This window comes from Cydia amplana, chromosome 6 (assembly GCF_948474715.1).
Source record: "Cydia amplana chromosome 6, ilCydAmpl1.1, whole genome shotgun sequence".
In the NCBI taxonomy this organism is placed as follows: domain Eukaryota; kingdom Metazoa; phylum Arthropoda; class Insecta; order Lepidoptera; family Tortricidae; genus Cydia; species Cydia amplana.
The window spans coordinates 5,327,745-5,346,343 of NC_086074.1; the positions used below are offsets into that span (position 1 = coordinate 5,327,745).

The following is an 18,599-nucleotide window of genomic DNA, read 5'->3' on the forward strand; positions in this document are numbered from 1 at the left end:
AGTGCATACAACTAAAGCACATAACGTCAAAATAAATCCCATATCTAAGGTATGTGTCGATATCTCGATATAAAGACGAACAACATATTTTCAACCAACTCTTCGCCAAGGCCAAGAATAAATAAAACGTATCTCAATGACATAACGTCTAGAGTTAGACCAAGATAAGTCTGCACCGATTTTTATAGCACACGCATGCACGGGTTACTTCTATGAAATTATGACGTATAAATAATAATAATAATAACACGTGCACTGCGTATGCTATCAAAATCGTTGCAGACTTCTCTTGGTCTAACTCTAGTTAGCATCGGTCGTTCCCCAGGAGTAGTCACAGTAATGGACCTAAAGTATAATAAGTTTTTGGCAAAAATGACATTTTTGGTACAAGCTTTTATCGCTGACTGTACTTTTCTTTCCACCGACAACTAATACTTATCGAGACAATTCTAAAAACACGAAACACATTTCGGTTGCGTTGTTGTATCACACAGTTCCTATGGCCACCTCCTGATCAGCTCCATCGTACCATAATATTGCATTGTCACCCATTGTAATTTTCAACTTCATCGGAAGCCGGGAAGTGGGTCAAAAATTTGCAAGATTTGGCCCGTACAAACATACATATAGCTGGTCAACCAAATCTAGTCAGTAAAAAAAGGCGCCAAATTCAAATTTTCTATGGGACGATATCCCTTCGCGCCTACAATTTTCAAATTTGCCGCCTTTTTCTACTGTCAAGATCTGGTTGACCAAGTATAGTTACATACAATGCAAGTTAAGTAAAAGCATGTAATAAAAAGCGTGTAAATGTGTTCAGACCGTGTAGTGGGGGGGGCGCGTTACCGTCGTCGGAGCTGGAGCCGCGGGGCCGGCCGCGGGGCTGGTACTTCATCTGGACCTTGCGGTTTATGCCGGAGAAGTGCCCGTACCTGTCAACAAACCACGAATAGCACAGAATAACTAATAGTACTACCGTACAGAAAATTCACTCCTTCACAAAAGTCAGATTTAGGTATAAAATTACACCTATATCGCCGCCTGCAAGCAAAATTGAAACTTATAACCGCGCACGAACCGTGAATCTCCTTTGCGCGCCGCAGTTTTATGACCGAGCTGTGAGTGTCGGCACGGGGTTATCACTTGACAAGTTTTTATACCTATACCCACTGATTTATTATTTTTAAGATAAATATGTAGGAATTACAAACGTTGATTATGTAAACATACATTTTTTATCCGGAGATAGTATGTCTGATTCTCACGGAAGTAAGTTTCGAAGCCATTGTGTATTTTCAATTTTGCGCGAGCGCCGCGTGACACGACTATCGTGCGCGCCGAGCGGCAGCCCACTGCCATAGGCCTGTCCGATGGGCGCGCCGGCGAAATGTACCTAAACAGCGGAGTGACACCCCCCTGACTATAGGTAATGTTATAGTTAGGGTTTGAGATCCGGATATCCGGATATCCGAAATATCCGGATATCCGTCAAATCTAAGATCCGGATCCAACGTCTCATAGGATCCGGATATTTCGGATCTCACGGATCCGTTAAATATTACATTGGTCGCGTTATTGGTACGCGATAACGTCATAAAATAAATACAAATATTGCTTACACTAAACAGTAGTAACAGTAACAGTCTTAAAACGAGCTACCTGCATGCCTCCTGACTGGAATAAGGGTAAATATTTGTATGTTTTAAAGTAATTGTTATCAGGTTTTCGCTCAGTCGCCTTTGGGTCGTCTACCTGGAACATCATTAGTGCTTGTGCGTGTTGTTATCAGTGACTTTTTAGGGTTCCGTACCCAAAGGGTAAAAACGGGACCCTATTACTAAGACTCCGCTGTCCGTCCGTCTGTCACCAGGCTGTATCTCACGAACCGTGATAGCTAGACAGTTGAAATTTTCACAGATGATGTATTTCTGTTGCCGCTATGACAACAAATACTAAAAACAGAATAAAAATAAAGATTTAAGTGGGGCTCCCATACAACAAACGTGATTTTAGACCGAAGTTAAGCAAAGTCGGGCGGGGTCAGTACTTGTTTTGCTCTATTTTTTGTTGATGGTGCGGAACCCTCCGTGTGCGAGTCCGACTCGCACTTGGCCGTTTTTTGTGTTATCGTGTCGGTTCCCAGTCTTCTGTTAAGATAAATAACATGTGCTTGATGTGCTGCTGAGTAACTAATATTGATATTTTTTTCTCGTTATTAAGAAGCTGTAGCCCAAATTTCTTAATTTCCCGAAACTTTTGTAGTAATTTTACATTATTTTGCAGTAATTAACTGGATTTATATATACCTATAATGGAAGATTGTTGTAATGGGGACTGAATAAATGAGTTACTTAGATACTTTTTCTAAGCCATTTTCCTCAGTCGAACGACTGAAGGTATAGCTATTTTACCAAGGTAAAGGAAGTACGTTTTTTAATAGTATAAATTATATCACACCACACCGGTATAAAATAATAAAAGTACATAAATGTAACTTTTTCTCCATTTTCTATTTTGTGAGCTTATAATGGCAAATTTAAGAAAAAACGCCGAAGTTAAAGCGGTGTTTTTAGGCACCTTTAGAATTAATTCTTCTGAGGAGATATATAGAAATAAATTTGCTTTAATTACTTCATTTTTGGCGTTTTCGGTTACAAATCGACTACGGCCTCCTAAAAAAAATGCATAATATTATTAATAGGAATACCTAATTAAGACTACACTGAATATCTTATTATACATATTTATATCGTTTTGAGATAATAATAATAATAATTAATAATTGTAATTAACTAAAATATGAACATTTTACATTTTACTAGCTGTTCCTTGTATGTAAGTTGTAAATTTCGTCACCTTTCTTGATACAGATCCGTATTATCCGAATTATCCGGATATCCGGATCCGACAAATTTTAATATCCGAAATATCCGGATCCGAAAAATTGACGGATCTTGCAAACCCTAGTTATAGTCAATGTTGGAAAAAAAGGAAAATTGCCCATCTAGGTTGGTAGTGTTCTATCCATTGCCGATGTTGAAGTTGCGACATAATGTACACAATATGGTCGGTTCAAAAATATATCCTTTACCTAGTGGTAGTATAGTTACTACGAGCCTCGACTGCTGAAAAGCCCCACTGTTGGTCTGTAATTTTTAATGCACTGTTTCCTTGTGCAATTTTTAATGAATGTTTATTTAAATACAAAGTCAGAAAGTGCCATTGTTGTTTTTTATTCTTTGTAAAGGTTTCAATTGCAAAAAAAGACCCATGACCCCAGTGGTCCCACGTTTCAAGCATCCACTCAGTTTGCACACTTATGGTGTATTCATAAACGCATTACAACCATAAATTAGCTATGAATCGTTTGCCTTTATCTGTCATCTAAGTAATTTTGACTTATGTATTTGTAAGAAAGGGATAAAACAAAATTTAACTAATTCAAGCTCGTGAAGTTTTATGAAAAGGGGGTTAAAATTGGACAAAGTATGGGTAGGTACTTACATCTCGAGCACGCTCTTAAGCTGCTCCAACTTCCCCTGTTTCTCTTCGATCTCGGGGTCGGCGTGCCGCGTGTGTATGTCGGCGAGCAGCGCGCGCGCGATGTCCAGGATCTCCTGCAGTTGCTTGGGCTTTTTCAGTTTGACGTGGCCGCGCTTGAAGCCGGAGTATTTCTCGAAGATTTCGAAGAATCTGAAAGGAGTAGGAATATAAAGGATGCTATGCTGGCATGAAATGGAAATATATCGGTTGATCTAACGTATGGGTTAATATTTTTTCTTTGCTTTGCCGAAGAGTTGTTTGTAAATATCTGCTCTGGGCATATCTGAGAAACAGCCGCATAGAACTTTGGGGTTTCACCTGTACATAATGCTTTAAATTAAAATGATGTGTTTATTCTTTATAATTTACTAAGAAACGTTATAATTATAACCTCATGTCATGTGATATCTTATTTACAGAATTTTATGAATCATTCATGTTTATTGTACATCCTATGTAGTGTGTATGCTTTTGATTTGAATTTCAAGTTCATAGAAACATACACACAAAGGAAAGTCGATAAATAAGATAAAGAGACTTCGACTAAATTAAGACATTACGACAGACGATAGGACATATTTATCTAGCCATCACACCACGCGTCTTATATTTCGAAGAAATCAATTCTTATCACCTAACTCGTATTACTAACCTTGGGTGTCGCACTTCAACTTTCATCTTCTGTTTGGGCGTTCTGTCGCCATGACGAATGACGGCCACTACGCATCTGAAAGATTTTGTAATGGTTTAATTCAAAAATATATATTCCACGACTCAACAACAGCAGTATAGGTAATGCATTAACACTGTTATATGTACTTAGTAAGAACGAAAGAAAATACACAGGCATCTCCAGTTACTAAACGCTCTAAGGTTTATATAGGGACAGACAAGTTCTAGTAAACAAACCTCAACTCCATCATCTTCCCAAACGTGGTGGGCACTATGGGCGGGTCGTCCAGCTGGAAGGGCACCGACCACGGGATGTGCAGCGTCGGCGCCAGCTCGCGCAGGATCATGTTGCCGAGGATCTTGGCGCAGTCATCGTAGTACTTGTTAGAGTTTTATATAGGGACAGACAATCTCTAGTGAACAAACCTCAACTCCATCATCTTCCCAAACGTAGTGGGCACTATAGGCGGGTCGTCCAGCTGGAAGGGCACCGACCACGGGATGTGCAGCGTCGGCGCCAGCTCGCGCAGGATCATGTTGCCGAGGATCTTCGCGCAGTCATCGTAGTACTTGTTAGAGTTTTATATACGGACAGACAATCTCTAGTGAACAAACCTCAACTCCATCATCTTGCCAAACGTAGTGGGCACTATGGGCGGGTCGTCCAGCTGGAAGGGCACCGACCACGGGATGTGCAGCGTCGGCGCCAGCTCGCGCAGGATCATGTTGCCGAGGATCTTCGCGCAGTCATCGTAGTACTTGTTAGAGTTTTATATACGGACAGACAATCTCTAGTGAACAAACCTCAACTCCATCATCTTGCCAAACGTAGTGGGCACTATGGGCGGGTCGTCCAGCTGGAAGGGCACCGACCACGGGATGTGCAGCGTCGGCGCCAGCTCGCGCAGGATCATGTTGCCGAGGATCTTCGCGCAGTCATCTTAGTACTTGTTAGAGTTTTATTTAGGGACTGACAAGTCTAGTAAACAAACCTCAGCTCCATCATCTTCCCAAACGTGGTGGGCACTATGGGCGGGTCGTCCAGCTGGAAGGGCACCGACCACGGGATGTGCAGCGTCGGCGCCAGCTCGCGCAGGGTCATGTTGCCGAGGATCTTCGCGCAGTCATCGTAGTACTTGTTAGAGTTTTATATAGGGACTGACAAGTCTAGTAAACAAACCTCAGCTCCATCATCTTCCCAAACGTAGTGGGCACTATGGGCGGGTCGTCCAGCTGGAAGGGCACCGACCACGGGATGTGCAGCGTCGGCGCCAGCTCGCGCAGGATCATGTTGCCGAGGATCTTCGCGCAGTCATCGTAGTACTTGTTAGAGTTTTATATAGGGACAGACAACCTCTAGTAAACTAACCTCAACTCCATCATCTTCCCAAACGTGGTGGGCACTATGGGCGGGTCGTCCAGCTGGAAGGGCACCGACCACGGGATGTGCAGCGTCGGCGCCAGCTCGCGCAGGATCATGTTACTGATCATCACTGATGATCACTTAGTAGTGTAGTAGTGGATGTCTTTCGACGCCCCTTTTGAAGGGGTGTGAGAGGCCTCTTCCGCCTTCCGGCTGCGGAGGCTGCGTCGAATCGCGCCCCATCTTGTGGGGCGGTCATTTCGCTCGTCGTTTGGAGGGCGGCTGTGTTGCTGATGTGGGCCAGCTTTATCACTACCGGCCGTTATCCAACCCCGCGACCCCTAGCCTGGTGATACCGTTTGAGCGGGGCCAGGTTCGGGACCGCAGGGAAGGCGACCGGCAGCTTAGGCTGGCGTGTGCGTCGTGCCTATGTAGGCGTTCATAGTACTTGTTAGAGTTTTATATACGGACAGACAATCTCTAGTGAACAAACCTCAACTCCATCATCTTCCCAAACGTAGTGGGCACTATAGGCGGGTCGTCCAGCTGGAAGGGCACCGACCACGGGATGTGCAGCGTCGGCGCCAGCTCGCGCAGGATCATGTTGCCGAGGATCTTCGCGCAGTCATCGTAGTACTTGTTAGAATTCTTCACGAACGAGAACCCGTTCACGTCGCACACGAATGATTTGCCGTTCGCTCTGAGGAGACAAAAGCATTGTGAGAAATGCTTCTGAAAAAATCTTTGTGGGATTTAAGGGAACTGTTTGGTTCTCTCTTACCTATATGTAGGTATAAATGTTGCTACGCCCTAGTAGGGTCCGTGATTGTACTTACTTAATTCTAAGAACATCTGTAACACCATGGCTGCAACGAATAAATGATTTATGATTTATAAAATCGGTCCTAGAATTCTTGTGGGAATCCTAACGTGCTACGCAAGGGCTAGAGGACTTTACTACACAACGGATCTCTCTGCCTTGACGTATTGCTGAAACATCTCTCCCTTGCCTCATCAGCTCAATTTCGAACCTCAAAAAATCTTAGACGGTATGACCATAGAGAAATGACAAAGCTTACAGTGCTTAAATGGGTTTTTATCTATATGTATGGAGTGAACACTCTATGCTTACTTATTTCTCTATGGTATGACAGATAGCGGACCTTTGCCCTCACACTTACTCAGCTACAATATAATATAACTTACATATTAATATTTACTCACCGTAACAAATCATATCCACAAACAGTTTGTTTGAACGCCAGATACACTTTCCTCGAGATGAGATTCTCCTGATTACATAGAATGAAGGGATAGCGATCTCCATACTTTCCAGCAAAGAGTAAAGTAAGTATAAATAGGTACTTTCCAGCTATAGTTTACTAAAGAATTTCCTAATGTTCACTCACCTTAACAAATCGAATCCACACACAGTTTGTTTGAACGCCAGACACACCTTCCTTGAAATAAGTTTCTCCTGGTTAGACAGTATGACGGGGTATCGGATCTCCTTTCCTTCGGAGTCGCGTTCCACTTTGCCGTCGAGGGCGGGACTCTTGCGGGCCTCTGCGTGCGCGTAGTCCGGGCCCACTGTGTATACTTTTACGTCTGTGCCTGGATGTAAAGTGGAACAATTTTAGACTTTGTTACATTAGAATAAGGTTTAATTACGCTTGAAAATAATATCGATGTGACTAAAAGATGGTGACACTTACAATCATTGTAAGTAATCATTAAAATTTACAAATTCGATAGTATGTTAGAGTTAGACCAAGAAAAGTCTGCAGCGATTTTAATAGCCTACGCAGTGCAAGTGTTATTTACACGTCATAAATTCATAGAAGTTTGACGTTTAAAATGACACTTGCACTGCGGGGGCTATCAAAATCGCTGCAGACTTCTCTCGGTCTGACTCTATGTATGTATGTATGTTATGGTATGTTTTCCTATTACAAAACCTTGATCATATGGTTAAATTCATTCTTAAAGATATCAAACTCGTATCTTTAATGTTTTGAGAAAATTTAAATCTATTGTGAAAAAAAAAACATGCGGATATCGCCTTAAACCAGGCCTCTGCAAACCCCGGCCCGCGGGCCAAATCCGGCCCGCGAAGTGTTCCAATCCGACCCGCCGACAGCGTTCCAATCCGGCCCGCGGGAGCCAGGCTCCAAATGTTCAGCCCTAACAGCAGCAACCAGATACCAAGCCCCCCTCTGAGGCGCAATATGGCCCTCAGATAAAAAAGTTTGGGAAACCCCTGCCTTAAACGATAAACATTACGAAAAGTAAATGGCTTAAAGATACTCTTGAGTGTTCCGGCTATAGGCGATAATCTCAAGTGTTGCCGAAACGGTGCGATTACTTGAAAATTTGATCAAAGTGTTTGATAAAAGATACCTAAACTACGCATACGTACCATCAGTAGGCATAAAATCTTCGTAGATAAAAGATCCAGTCTTCCTTACTCTAGATTCTGGTGAATAAATGCTGCTACGACTACCAATCTGAAAGAAAACATCCATTGTAAAGAATCACAGGCCGTGACAGGGTAAAAGGACTGAAGTTTGTCATAACAATACGTATGCACGTTTAAAAATATTTATAATATTTCGTGATTAATAAATGATAGCATTAGTAATCTGCCAGGGAATGAATGTAAACATCTGCTGTTTGCCTTCTTTGTAAAATTATGTTAGTACTTTGTACGATAGTTGCATGGTCAAACTAAATTTGTCAGTTAATAAGAACAAAAAAAAACTATACTCATCCTTTTCTTTTGGGTGCTAGTACTAGTGTAAGACAAAGATAGTATATTCTCTGTCTATGTTTGAAATGAGATAGTCCTTTGACAAACTATAGTTTGTATATTCCAAAGTAATGATTTCTTTAAAGGTTCCAACCGGTGCAAGTCAATTCACTTAAAAGTGTCCAGATCAGGCACTGCATGTCTTACGTCATGCCAGTGAGATCCTTTCGCAAACGGACGCATTCAAACCGTCTTCGTGTCCACACCTTAAGATTATCTTGATAGTGACAAAGTAAGTCACCTTTCTGAATAGCCGCTGACGCATTCAAAGCGTCTTCGTGCCGCGTTCGTCAAGTCTAGACGCACCTTAAGATTAACATGATAGTGACAAAGTAAAAGTCACCTTTCTGAACAGCCGCTGACTGCCGCCGCCCGCGGACGTGGGGTAGTATATGTAGATGTTGTGATCCTCGGCCGACACTGGCTTCTCTACGAAAGGCTTGTTGAATACCACTCCATTCACCTCCACGTGGTCTTCTGATTCCACTAACTCATGGTCTGTGACAAAAATATATAAAAATAAGTTTTATGGCAAAGACGTCAAAGGGGTTTGGGTTTTAGATCTCGAAAAGAGAGAAACGAATTATGAATCACACACAGGTGACACAGGAAAAACGATATGGAGGTAAAGATTTGTAAATTGAAATAGCCTGACAGTTTCGTGTTAGTTTACGTTTTTGTGTGTTAACTGTTCAGCCCTTTCTATGTTATGGTTCAATAGGTATACTTACACAAAGAAATATAAATATAGATAACTGGATAGGTTGAACATTACGTTTTGTAAAGTAGGTCTCAGGATAATACCTATTACATGGCCTTGATTGTACTTGCTACTTGGGGTTAGACATCCTAAAACCAGATTAAGACTCGGTTGTGTAAGGTAATTTAGCGGCTCAATCATGTACAGGTATGCGACGGCGACTGCCGGTATAGGCCAGGGGCCCATTTCTCGAACGGTATTAGACTAATATTATTAGTCCACGAACTGTCAAATCGTATGGGTTGTCATGACAACACACTAATAATATTAGACTAATATCGTTCGAGAAATGGGCCCCTGTACGCGTAATATCCGTAGTAGTTGACTCTGAAAATTAGGGGTTCCTGTCTGAAGTTACCGAACGTTAAATCTTTTAGCACGGCGCTACATAGGTAGTGCAAATTGACTTTTAATCTCACAGGTACTTAAATCGCTACTTACGCTTAGGATCCGGCGAGTCTCTATCCAAAACTGCATATCTGGGTATCTCGATTCCTTCTCCTTCTAAGATAGCGTACACTTTTCTACGATCCTGAAAAAGCCACGAGCACACAGTAATATAATAAACAATCGCCGGCGTAAAGTCTTCAACCTATATAAACCGATTACGGCAGCGCACTTAAGCCTGTGTATAGGGCTATGTATTCTGACCATGAACTTGATCTTTATTTCAAAGTGACAAGGTTCAATTTTGTTTATTTCTTACACCCTTAAGCGTGTAAAAAAAACTTAGGAATGTAAAGGGTCTATCTGTAAGAAAATGCCTTATGAACATTTCAATTAACCTTTTCGACGCTATGTCAAACACAAAAGCTGTCACGCTGACGCCACGTCACCGAAGTGTCAAAACTGAAATTGAACTTTATGCATATGCACGTAGGTCTATGTTGCTCTGTGATCTGTGACCGATTAATCGGTCTTTGGCGTTGAACCTACGCAGCTACGGTGCGGATATATCGGTCATTGGCGTCCAAAAGGTTAAAAGATCAAACATGGATCTTTCTTTTTCTTGCAACTTTCCCATAGAAAAAAAAACTATTTGTACAGATAACAATAGGAGGGAAAATATATAAATTTCTACACGTAAGAGCAATGCAAACGTATATTTAAATTTCTACACGTAAAAGCAATGCAAACGTAAAACAGTCTGGTTTATACATGTTCAGATACATACCTGAATGTCGTACTGCATATGCAGATTATTGATAACATAAGGCTTCCTCAGTTTTTCATACTGTATGGCCTTGTCCAAGGGGAAGCCTTTCGAGTGGAAAGATATGAGACAGTCACAGGTGGGCCACTCCTCTACGGGGCTCTGTAAGATAGGTATCGTTTGATATTAATTTCTGGTAGACGAGTGGAATGGCCGAGAATGCAACATGCAATGAGGGGACAACCGCTGCTATAATTACGGTGTTGTGTGCACGGGAGAGAAGAGGCCAAGTCCTTTACAAATTCAGTTTTAGAACTCTTAGGAAAAAAATATAATTTAAATTTGAACCTTACCAAAATTATAGATTCGAAGATTTGCTGTGAATGTGACGATATAGGAAACATATGATATTAAGCGCTACGGCGTAGCGCACGCAGTGTTACTAAACTTTTAATGATAGTTGTTTTATGATAGGAGGCAAACGAGCAGACGGATCGCCTGATGTTAAGCGATTACCGCCGCCCATGGACGCTCGCAACACCAGAGGGGTTGTAAGTGCGTTGCTGGCCTTTAAGACGGGAGTACGCTCTTTTTTTTGAAGATTTGAAGGTCGTATCGGTCCGGAAATACCGCAGGCGATAGTTCATTCCACAGTTTAGCTGTGCGAGACAGGAATAAATAAATAAATAAGCGTCTGCAAAAATTACCTCCTAAGTTAATTATATTCTCTGCTTGTCGTTATTTTAATTAATCATGCGATATCAACTTAGGTTTGGTAAGTACATTACGTCAAAAATTAGTAAGGTATAAGTAATCTTAAATTTCAATTCCTTTTCTTGCAAAGTCATTATTCACAACACGGGAATTGAGCTCATGAACAAATACATTTATCGCTAAGTAAGATGATTACACTAAAGTAGAGTCAATCTGTTTGTTCAGGCCTACACAAATTGTCCTGTTACGTAACCTGTAATTTAGTCGGTACTCGGAACTATACAATTGACGTCTTATAAGAAAATAAACTTGTCCTATTTCTTACTACATTAAAACCAATGATTCGTTGATTGTATACGATGTGTAGTCTAAGAAAAAGTTTTGGCCCTGGGTTTAACAACTGTATAGCATAATGTATAGCACATTAACTGCCACGACGAGCACGATTTTTTCTTATACTTTACACATCTATCTCTTACAATCCCTGAATCTCTGGTTAAAACATACATGGACGCTCTACACACGTGTGCGGATCGTGCAATACCTAATCCATAATAACAACTGGACAATTTTGTCGAAGAAAAACTAATTGGCAATTATTTTTAATTTTTAACAAGCAGAAACGTCTGCGATCGATGCTATTAAGCTTAGAATACATTTTGGGTGAGACTTGAACTCACGGCCTCTGGATTGGCAATTAAATTACTAAGAACTTGGCCCACTTCGCTCATACACTAAAATCATGCAGTGCACAATATACGTGTAGTTAGGAACATGTCATAATCAGTTATGGTAACCAGACACCTCAGACAAAGGGTGTGTGTGCAAACAAGTGAAGTCCACGGAAATATAACGTGTTTCGTTACATGTACAGTCAGCAGCAGAAGTTGCTAAGCGGGCGAGGTGTTCAAAATTACCTCGACGCGCTCTTATTCTCTTAACAATAAAGTCGCGTCAAGATCACAAATTTTGAACACCTTACCCGCTTAGCAACTATTGCTGCTGACGCCCAGACAGTCAGATTAGTCAGTCACAATTTTAGGTTTAGGACAAGCTACACGTGTTTACGTGCATCAATATGATTTCACTTTACTGTCTTATTAACTTGACTGCCTTCTCAAAAAAAAGGACGAATGCATGTAACTGACTGTAGGTATACCACGTCCATTATGCTTAAAGTAAGGCCCACCATTTCCTATTTAGATCACATGCGCCTTATTACATTGTTGTCCGGGTTGTCCCGCTCGCACAGTGGCGTTGACCGCCGGCATTAGCGGGACAGCAATATAGTTATGTGCATGCAGTAGAGATAGGAACTGGCGCGTCAATGTACAAAATTCTTCGTGCTTAGCTTCCTTACTTTAGTAACCACATTACTATGAACTTGTGTGTTTACGTGCTGGTAGAGTCTGTTCGGAAAGAGAAGAGTCGTGGAATGTATTGAGCCCCATATATTTCACGACTCTTCTCTTTCCGCGCAGACTCTAAGTAAATGGCATGCATGTACCGTATTATGTACCATCTACACTACACGGAAATAATAAGGAGAGATTGTTATCAAGATCACTAATGATACTTCCAAATATATCTAGTGAAACAAAATAAACGTTCAATTACAAAAATTACTATTAAATTACAGTCGCGACCAATATAGGTATATTTTGGTAACCTTCTATGGAGATTCTATACAAAGTGACCAGTTTCATTTGCTCTAGAGTACAGCCTGATGGTCTACAAACTACAGGAAGAAATAAAAGGATATGTTTATGTCCTTTTAACATTAAACTAAATTATAAGGATAGATACTTTTATATCTGGCGCCCATTTAGAACGACTCACTAGAACGACACAAAACGAAACAAATTTTCTTAATATTTTTCGTTAATTCTTGAAAATTAATCAGAGCGATTTATTTTAACCTTAAGGGAAGGGAAGGCATAAAGCATCATTATGTGGGTCTGAATTTTATAGACGGACGTAAGTTTGTACGCCGTTAAAATATTTTGTATAAGGCTATTGAGGGTAGATATAGATATAACAGCATCAGTCCCTAAAACATCAGACTAACATCAAACGAACAGAGGTACCGCTATCGCTGACTATTTTGTTCCACTAAAAGGTTAGAGTATGAAGAGAACCTTCAAGATAACCTCCTCAGGGAAGACTAGCATCTTGATGTACTCGAATTCGTCGAGGCGCGTCAGGATCTCCTTCATGGGCTTGGACTGCGACTTCTTGGCCATGGCGCACACCCCCACCACAACCTTTTTGCCGCCGCCATCGTAGTGCGGGTCCAGGGAGTCGCAGAGATCCAATTCGCCCTATGGAAAAGTTCTTGTTAAACATTTCAATTAATACATACATATTATGGTAGATATGGTTCTACTGACTATGCTCTTAGATGACGGGATTAGAACCTAGGTCGGAGGACACTGAAGCTGGAGAGCTTCGCAGGAATTTATTTCAAGTTTTATGGCTGAATTTACTTAAGACATACATCCACTTATCATCAAGACGATTCTAAAGAGCCAAAACTCAATGAAGCCGCGTTATTTATTACGGAGTGATCAGACGCTTGGTGACCATTTCATTGTCATCACATTTACGTAGCTAGGAATGCTTAATCAGAAATCTACAACTAGTTCACATATTCCTTGCAAATTTTAACGAAAACTGGCATACATACATACATACAAATTAAACCCGGAACGTATAAAACGAATGGACCCAAATCCCAACGGAGGCTCAAATAACCCTCCTTAAGTTATGAGGTGACATAATCACTGATCTATGAGAGGAAATTAGTTTAAATTGTGCTTTCATCATTTACTACCCTATAAAAGTTGGGATTGTAGGTAGTAGGTGTTGAATTTTTAATTTCTTATATTCGGTCTTTGTGAGCAATAAAGAACATTGGAATTTACTAAAGTAATACAGAATTATATCTCTGCCAATATTTAGCAGAGAAGCATTGTGCTGTTTGTGTCCAACTAACACTACTTATATAGAAAAAAAAACTCTGCCAGAAAACATGTTTTCAATTTCAATATGATTAATATTTAAAAGAAACTGAAAACCATGAAATGAAACAATTTAACTCGTAGGTACAATTCTTATATGCGGTCACAAGACAAACAGCTGTGTGGCCATGAACATTAAATTAGTTAAATACCTCTTCCATTGTTTAACACATTCCAACAAACCAAATGGAGCACTATTGAACAGATCTTAAAACTAAACTCAGATTATTGTTTCGAGATCTACAAGCACTGCAACAACACGGTAAATTGATTTCTAAGTCTGGAACTCTGGAGTAATGTATAATCTGCTAATTTAGAGTAGGTAAATCATGTGACCACATATTTTATATTACGATGTAGAACACATTATTGCTAAAACAGATCACAAATACTACCTATTTGCTTATCTTCCATAAACAATCACAATTATAACAACAAATGTAATCATATCTATAACCAAAACATAAATTTTGCCAATTAAAGCTCACATCGGGCAAACAGTCATCACAGTAACAAAAATCATCATCATTTTGCTCTTTTTTCTTCCTATTCCTCCATCTTTTCAACCTCCACCAATCTTTAAGCCACTGCCATTCCATCACTGTGACATGCAACCCACTGAATACTCCAAGTAAAACTAAAGATAGCACAAAGCAGCTTGTCAACAGTTGGTTATCACCACTCACACTAGATAAGTATGATAAACTTGACACAAATTAACATACTGTACTGTATTACCTCACATGACATTGTTGCTAGAATAGACCGGTTATAAAATGTGCATTGTATATCAGTGATAATGTGCTCGTATATAAAGTAGTGTTAGTGTGGACATGTGCCTTGTTCGATATGCACATACATTTTGTGCAGGATTACAGTAGTTTATGACTAAACAAAATCTATTTGCAATTCTTATCTATGTTAATGTTTAAATCTTAAAGCAATGTTTACATTTTGTTACAGATAAGGTTTATATGCATAGATATTAGTAGTTAGCCTTGGAGCTCTGTAATAATGTGGATTAAGATTTTGATTAAAACTGGTCAGTTTAATAGTATGGTAATCCATGCTTTGATTCATAATTTTCATGATAATATAATTTTGTTTATGTTTTGGTCAATCATTTGAGTGTGTTATCTACATAATTACTGACATAAATGATATGCTTCTACACTATTTCTGTTAATTTTAGGTACACTATTTTTCTTCTTAAATGTGCAATAAAGAGAGATTTATTTGTTTACAATGTTGTATGTTATATAAAAAAGTTACATTTACTTTCGGGACTATTATATAGATTTACAGGTAAATTATACTTCATGTTTAACTAGTACAAGACTTTATAAGTGAATGGTTTTTTAACCAATATTCTGATTTTTGTAATTTGACTCACCCTTAAAATTGATAAAAACATGGTGGACACATTAAGTCTACAGTGTCTCATGGACTCTTGCCAAATTTATAGAAACAAAGAATCATATACTCATATAAAGAGACTTCCTACTCTTAATTATAAACACAAGAACTCCCTTTATTTACTGATTTATGAAAATGTATTTTAAAATAATAAAAATGAATTTTTAATTTATTTCATACAACTTATATGCGTATCAGATATGTGACCAGCTTCCAGTGTATTTATAGAGTACTTACTAATAAGCGTAAAGCATGTCTTTATAATCTTACTTACTGGAGATCTTATTGGGACGAGATTACCATCATCACCGACATAGAACTGAGGTTGCTGTGTGGCTTGCCGCAACCCTTGATACCCATGTTCGAGCTCAGTGTATGACATTACCTATTTACATAAACTAGCATAGAAAATAGACTGGTGATTAAATATTACAAATAGATGTACAAATACATTTATATCAAGAGGTAAAATTGATTTTGTATAAGTAAAAATATTTTTGTAATCAGCAGCTGGCAAGCGCAGCTGACGTCATGACGTCGATCGTCGATGACGTTTCGTTAACATGAATTATCATGAAAAACAATGCAAAAGTAATAAAACATTTTATGAAACAAATAAAATTGTATCAGATAAGATTGCTTTGCAATAATATGGACATTAAAAAAATATATAATTTTAATATTTATAATATTATCTAATGTGCCTAGTACATGAAAGCGACGTTTTAAAAATTAGCTTAAACAGTAAATGTCAGTAGTGGCTACAAACGTCACCATGTATGTCAAGCAAGACTGTCACGATACGTCAAAACAAAATACACGTGAAGCGGATTTTGTCAATTTTCTGATTTTACTGTTTATTAAACTTATAAAACAATCCTAAATGAAAAAAGGAATATGTTAAAAGAAATTGCAACAACTATCACTGCAAGTGGGTTTTGGCAATCTGTGAATATCCTGATTACAAAATTTCATGTAGTAAATAAAAGAGTATGGGGCAGCATGGTGTTACACAAATGCAATTGCAAACCAATAACTTCAAACATTTTAAATTGGTGTTTACCTGATCAGTGTGGAAAAGGGGACAAAATAGATAATGTAGATTTATATTTAGACTATTTACTTACGAATTTACAACTTCAGCAGTGTAATGTATCAAATTCTGATGTTATAGAGATTATACTCTCAGAATTGCTCCCTAAAAATTATAGTGATAGCCACGCAGTTCAACTAACTTGTCTACAAAAAGACAGAAATCTAGTTACATTTTATGATGTTACACCAGAAAATGAAAATCAGAATATATGCCCAAATTATTCTTATTCTTTGCAATTGAATAGCAACATGATTCTCCTGAAGGCTAATTGTGGTCAGTAACGGTAAATTTATCATCACTTCTGTATTACGAATAAAATAGTATGGTTCAGCAATAATTATTTTTGTAGCATGTAATTCTATTATGTCAATAAACATGTTTCCTTATGCTTATTATTTCAGACTCGAGCTCCAAGTCATTTCAGTGGCTTTTAAATACAGTACTGCCACAATTTGTCAAATGGGGACAAGAATGTGTGAATACAATACCTAATTCACAGTTTTGTAGTCAATCTCTGGCCTTAGTTTCCATTGATAAATACTACATGAGGTATAATGAGCTAAAGATGAAGTATGGGAAAGAAATGGTTAAGGTAATATTAGATTTAGATATGTGAAATATTTTACATTTTCTTTGTACAGAAGTAACTTAATTATTTTGTTTTTAAGATATGGCCTGAATGTACAGATCCTAGCAAATTTGTTTATGAAGATGTGGCAATAGCCACTTACCTGCTTTTACTCTGGAAAGAGGAAAGAACACAGCAAGGCTCTAACATTCTTCAAAGCTTTGTGGACTTGGGCTGTGGAAATGGCTTGCTGGTGTATATCTTGTCAAAGGAAGGGCATCCTGGAGTTGGTATTGATGTTAGAAAGAGACAAATATGGGACATGTTTGGTGCTGATGTAAAATTAGAAGTAAGTGGTTCTAATTTACAGAGATTTTTCTTCATTTGGCTAGTTTAACATCTTTTAAGACAAATAATTCCAAACATTTATTTATTTTGCTATTCAAAAACCATATCTCGAATTTTCAGGAAAAGACCATTACACCATCTGATACACATCTATTTCCTGACACTGATTGGATAATAGGCAATCATTCAGATGAGCTGACCCCATGGATCCCAGTGATTTCAGCAAGAAGCTCCTACAAATGTAATTTCTTCTTACTCCCATGTTGTGCATTTAACTTTGATGGTACCAAATACCAAAGGCAAAATTCATCTAAAAGTCAATATACAGAGTATTTGGAACACATAAAGCAATTGTGTGAAGACATTGGTTTTAAAACAGATGTTGACAGGTTGAAAATACCCAGCACCAAGAGAATCTGTCTTTTAGGCAGAGGTCGGACATATAAAGAGAAAGCTTTTGAAGATCAATGTAACCAGATACAAAATCTTATTGATAAGGAACAAGTGAACAGAAATGAAAATGTATGGATAAATGATTTTAAACCTAGAGATCCAGTAGAAAAAGTCAAAAATTGCACTCAAATAGACAAAAACTTAATACAATCAATTGTGAGTAATATAACCAACTATTTACTTGAAGGTTGTAATGTATCAAATATCTGGAATTCTGGTAAAGTTGCAGAAATTAATGAGCTAGTACAATTGATACCACATGATCAATTGAAAGCTTTAAAATCAGAGTGTGGTGGTTTACAAACACTGTTGAAGAACAATCACCACATATTCAAAGTCCAAAGTGGCAAAGTCCAGTTGAGGTATCCTAAAACAGTTGAAGAAGTAAAGAAGGATAGTCAGTACAAGAAGAATAAAGCTAAGTCTGGAAACATCAGGATACAGTTTCGGCCATGTTGGTTTTACAACCATCACCCACAGGGATGCCCACTGTCAGATGACAAGTGCAGTTTCTTACATGCTAAGAGCTGACATTATCAATTTTTTACATGATATGTATAGTGTTACTCAGCTGAGCAAAACAAACCACTAAACAGTATAAAATATAATTTAATTTGACCAGTCACAATTATTTAGAACAAAAATAGATATAAAAACAATACTTATTTATTTAAACAATAAGTT

The 18,599-nt window shown here is 38.7% G+C and overlaps 2 protein-coding genes across 2 annotated transcripts in view; one reads left to right on the plus strand and one right to left on the minus strand.

The window, feature by feature from the left end:
- Positions 1–15,976, minus strand: part of LOC134648707 (inositol hexakisphosphate and diphosphoinositol-pentakisphosphate kinase) — a 46,064-nt gene extending 30,088 nt beyond the window's left edge. The window contains exons 1-11 of the mRNA XM_063503216.1: positions 15,725–15,976; positions 13,153–13,335; positions 10,322–10,462; positions 9,589–9,679; positions 8,731–8,885; positions 7,998–8,085; positions 6,988–7,192; positions 6,072–6,278; positions 4,196–4,270; positions 3,505–3,693; positions 823–932 (exon numbers count right to left, since the gene is read on the minus strand). Of these exons, the coding sequence (XP_063359286.1) occupies positions 823–932; positions 3,505–3,693; positions 4,196–4,270; positions 6,072–6,278; positions 6,988–7,192; positions 7,998–8,085; positions 8,731–8,885; positions 9,589–9,679; positions 10,322–10,462; positions 13,153–13,335; positions 15,725–15,832 (1,552 nt within the window). The 5' untranslated portion in view covers positions 15,833–15,976. The remainder of the gene's footprint in view (positions 1–822; positions 933–3,504; positions 3,694–4,195; positions 4,271–6,071; positions 6,279–6,987; positions 7,193–7,997; positions 8,086–8,730; positions 8,886–9,588; positions 9,680–10,321; positions 10,463–13,152; positions 13,336–15,724) is intronic.
- Positions 15,977–16,295: 319 nt separating this feature from the next.
- Positions 16,296–18,584, plus strand: LOC134648650 (probable tRNA (uracil-O(2)-)-methyltransferase). Its single transcript, XM_063503139.1, has 4 exons — positions 16,296–16,819; positions 16,948–17,138; positions 17,215–17,463; positions 17,583–18,584. The coding sequence occupies exons 1-4, from the start codon at positions 16,348–16,350 to the stop codon at positions 18,444–18,446; spliced, it is 1,776 nt and encodes a 591-aa protein (XP_063359209.1). The 5' UTR covers positions 16,296–16,347; the 3' UTR covers positions 18,447–18,584.
- The last annotated feature ends 15 nt before the right edge of the window (positions 18,585–18,599 follow it).

Excerpts from the sequence above, each read along its gene's own strand:
- LOC134648650 (XM_063503139.1), top strand. The coding sequence starts at position 16,348 with ATGTTAAAAGAAATTGCAACAACTATCACTGCAAGTGGGTTTTGGCAA. Across the intron at positions 17,139-17,214 it reads ATGGGAAAGAAATGGTTAAG|ATATGGCCTGAATGTACAGA; the intron begins GTAATATTAGAT and ends TTTGTTTTTAAG. Across the intron at positions 17,464-17,582 it reads GTGCTGATGTAAAATTAGAA|GAAAAGACCATTACACCATC; the intron begins GTAAGTGGTTCT and ends TCGAATTTTCAG.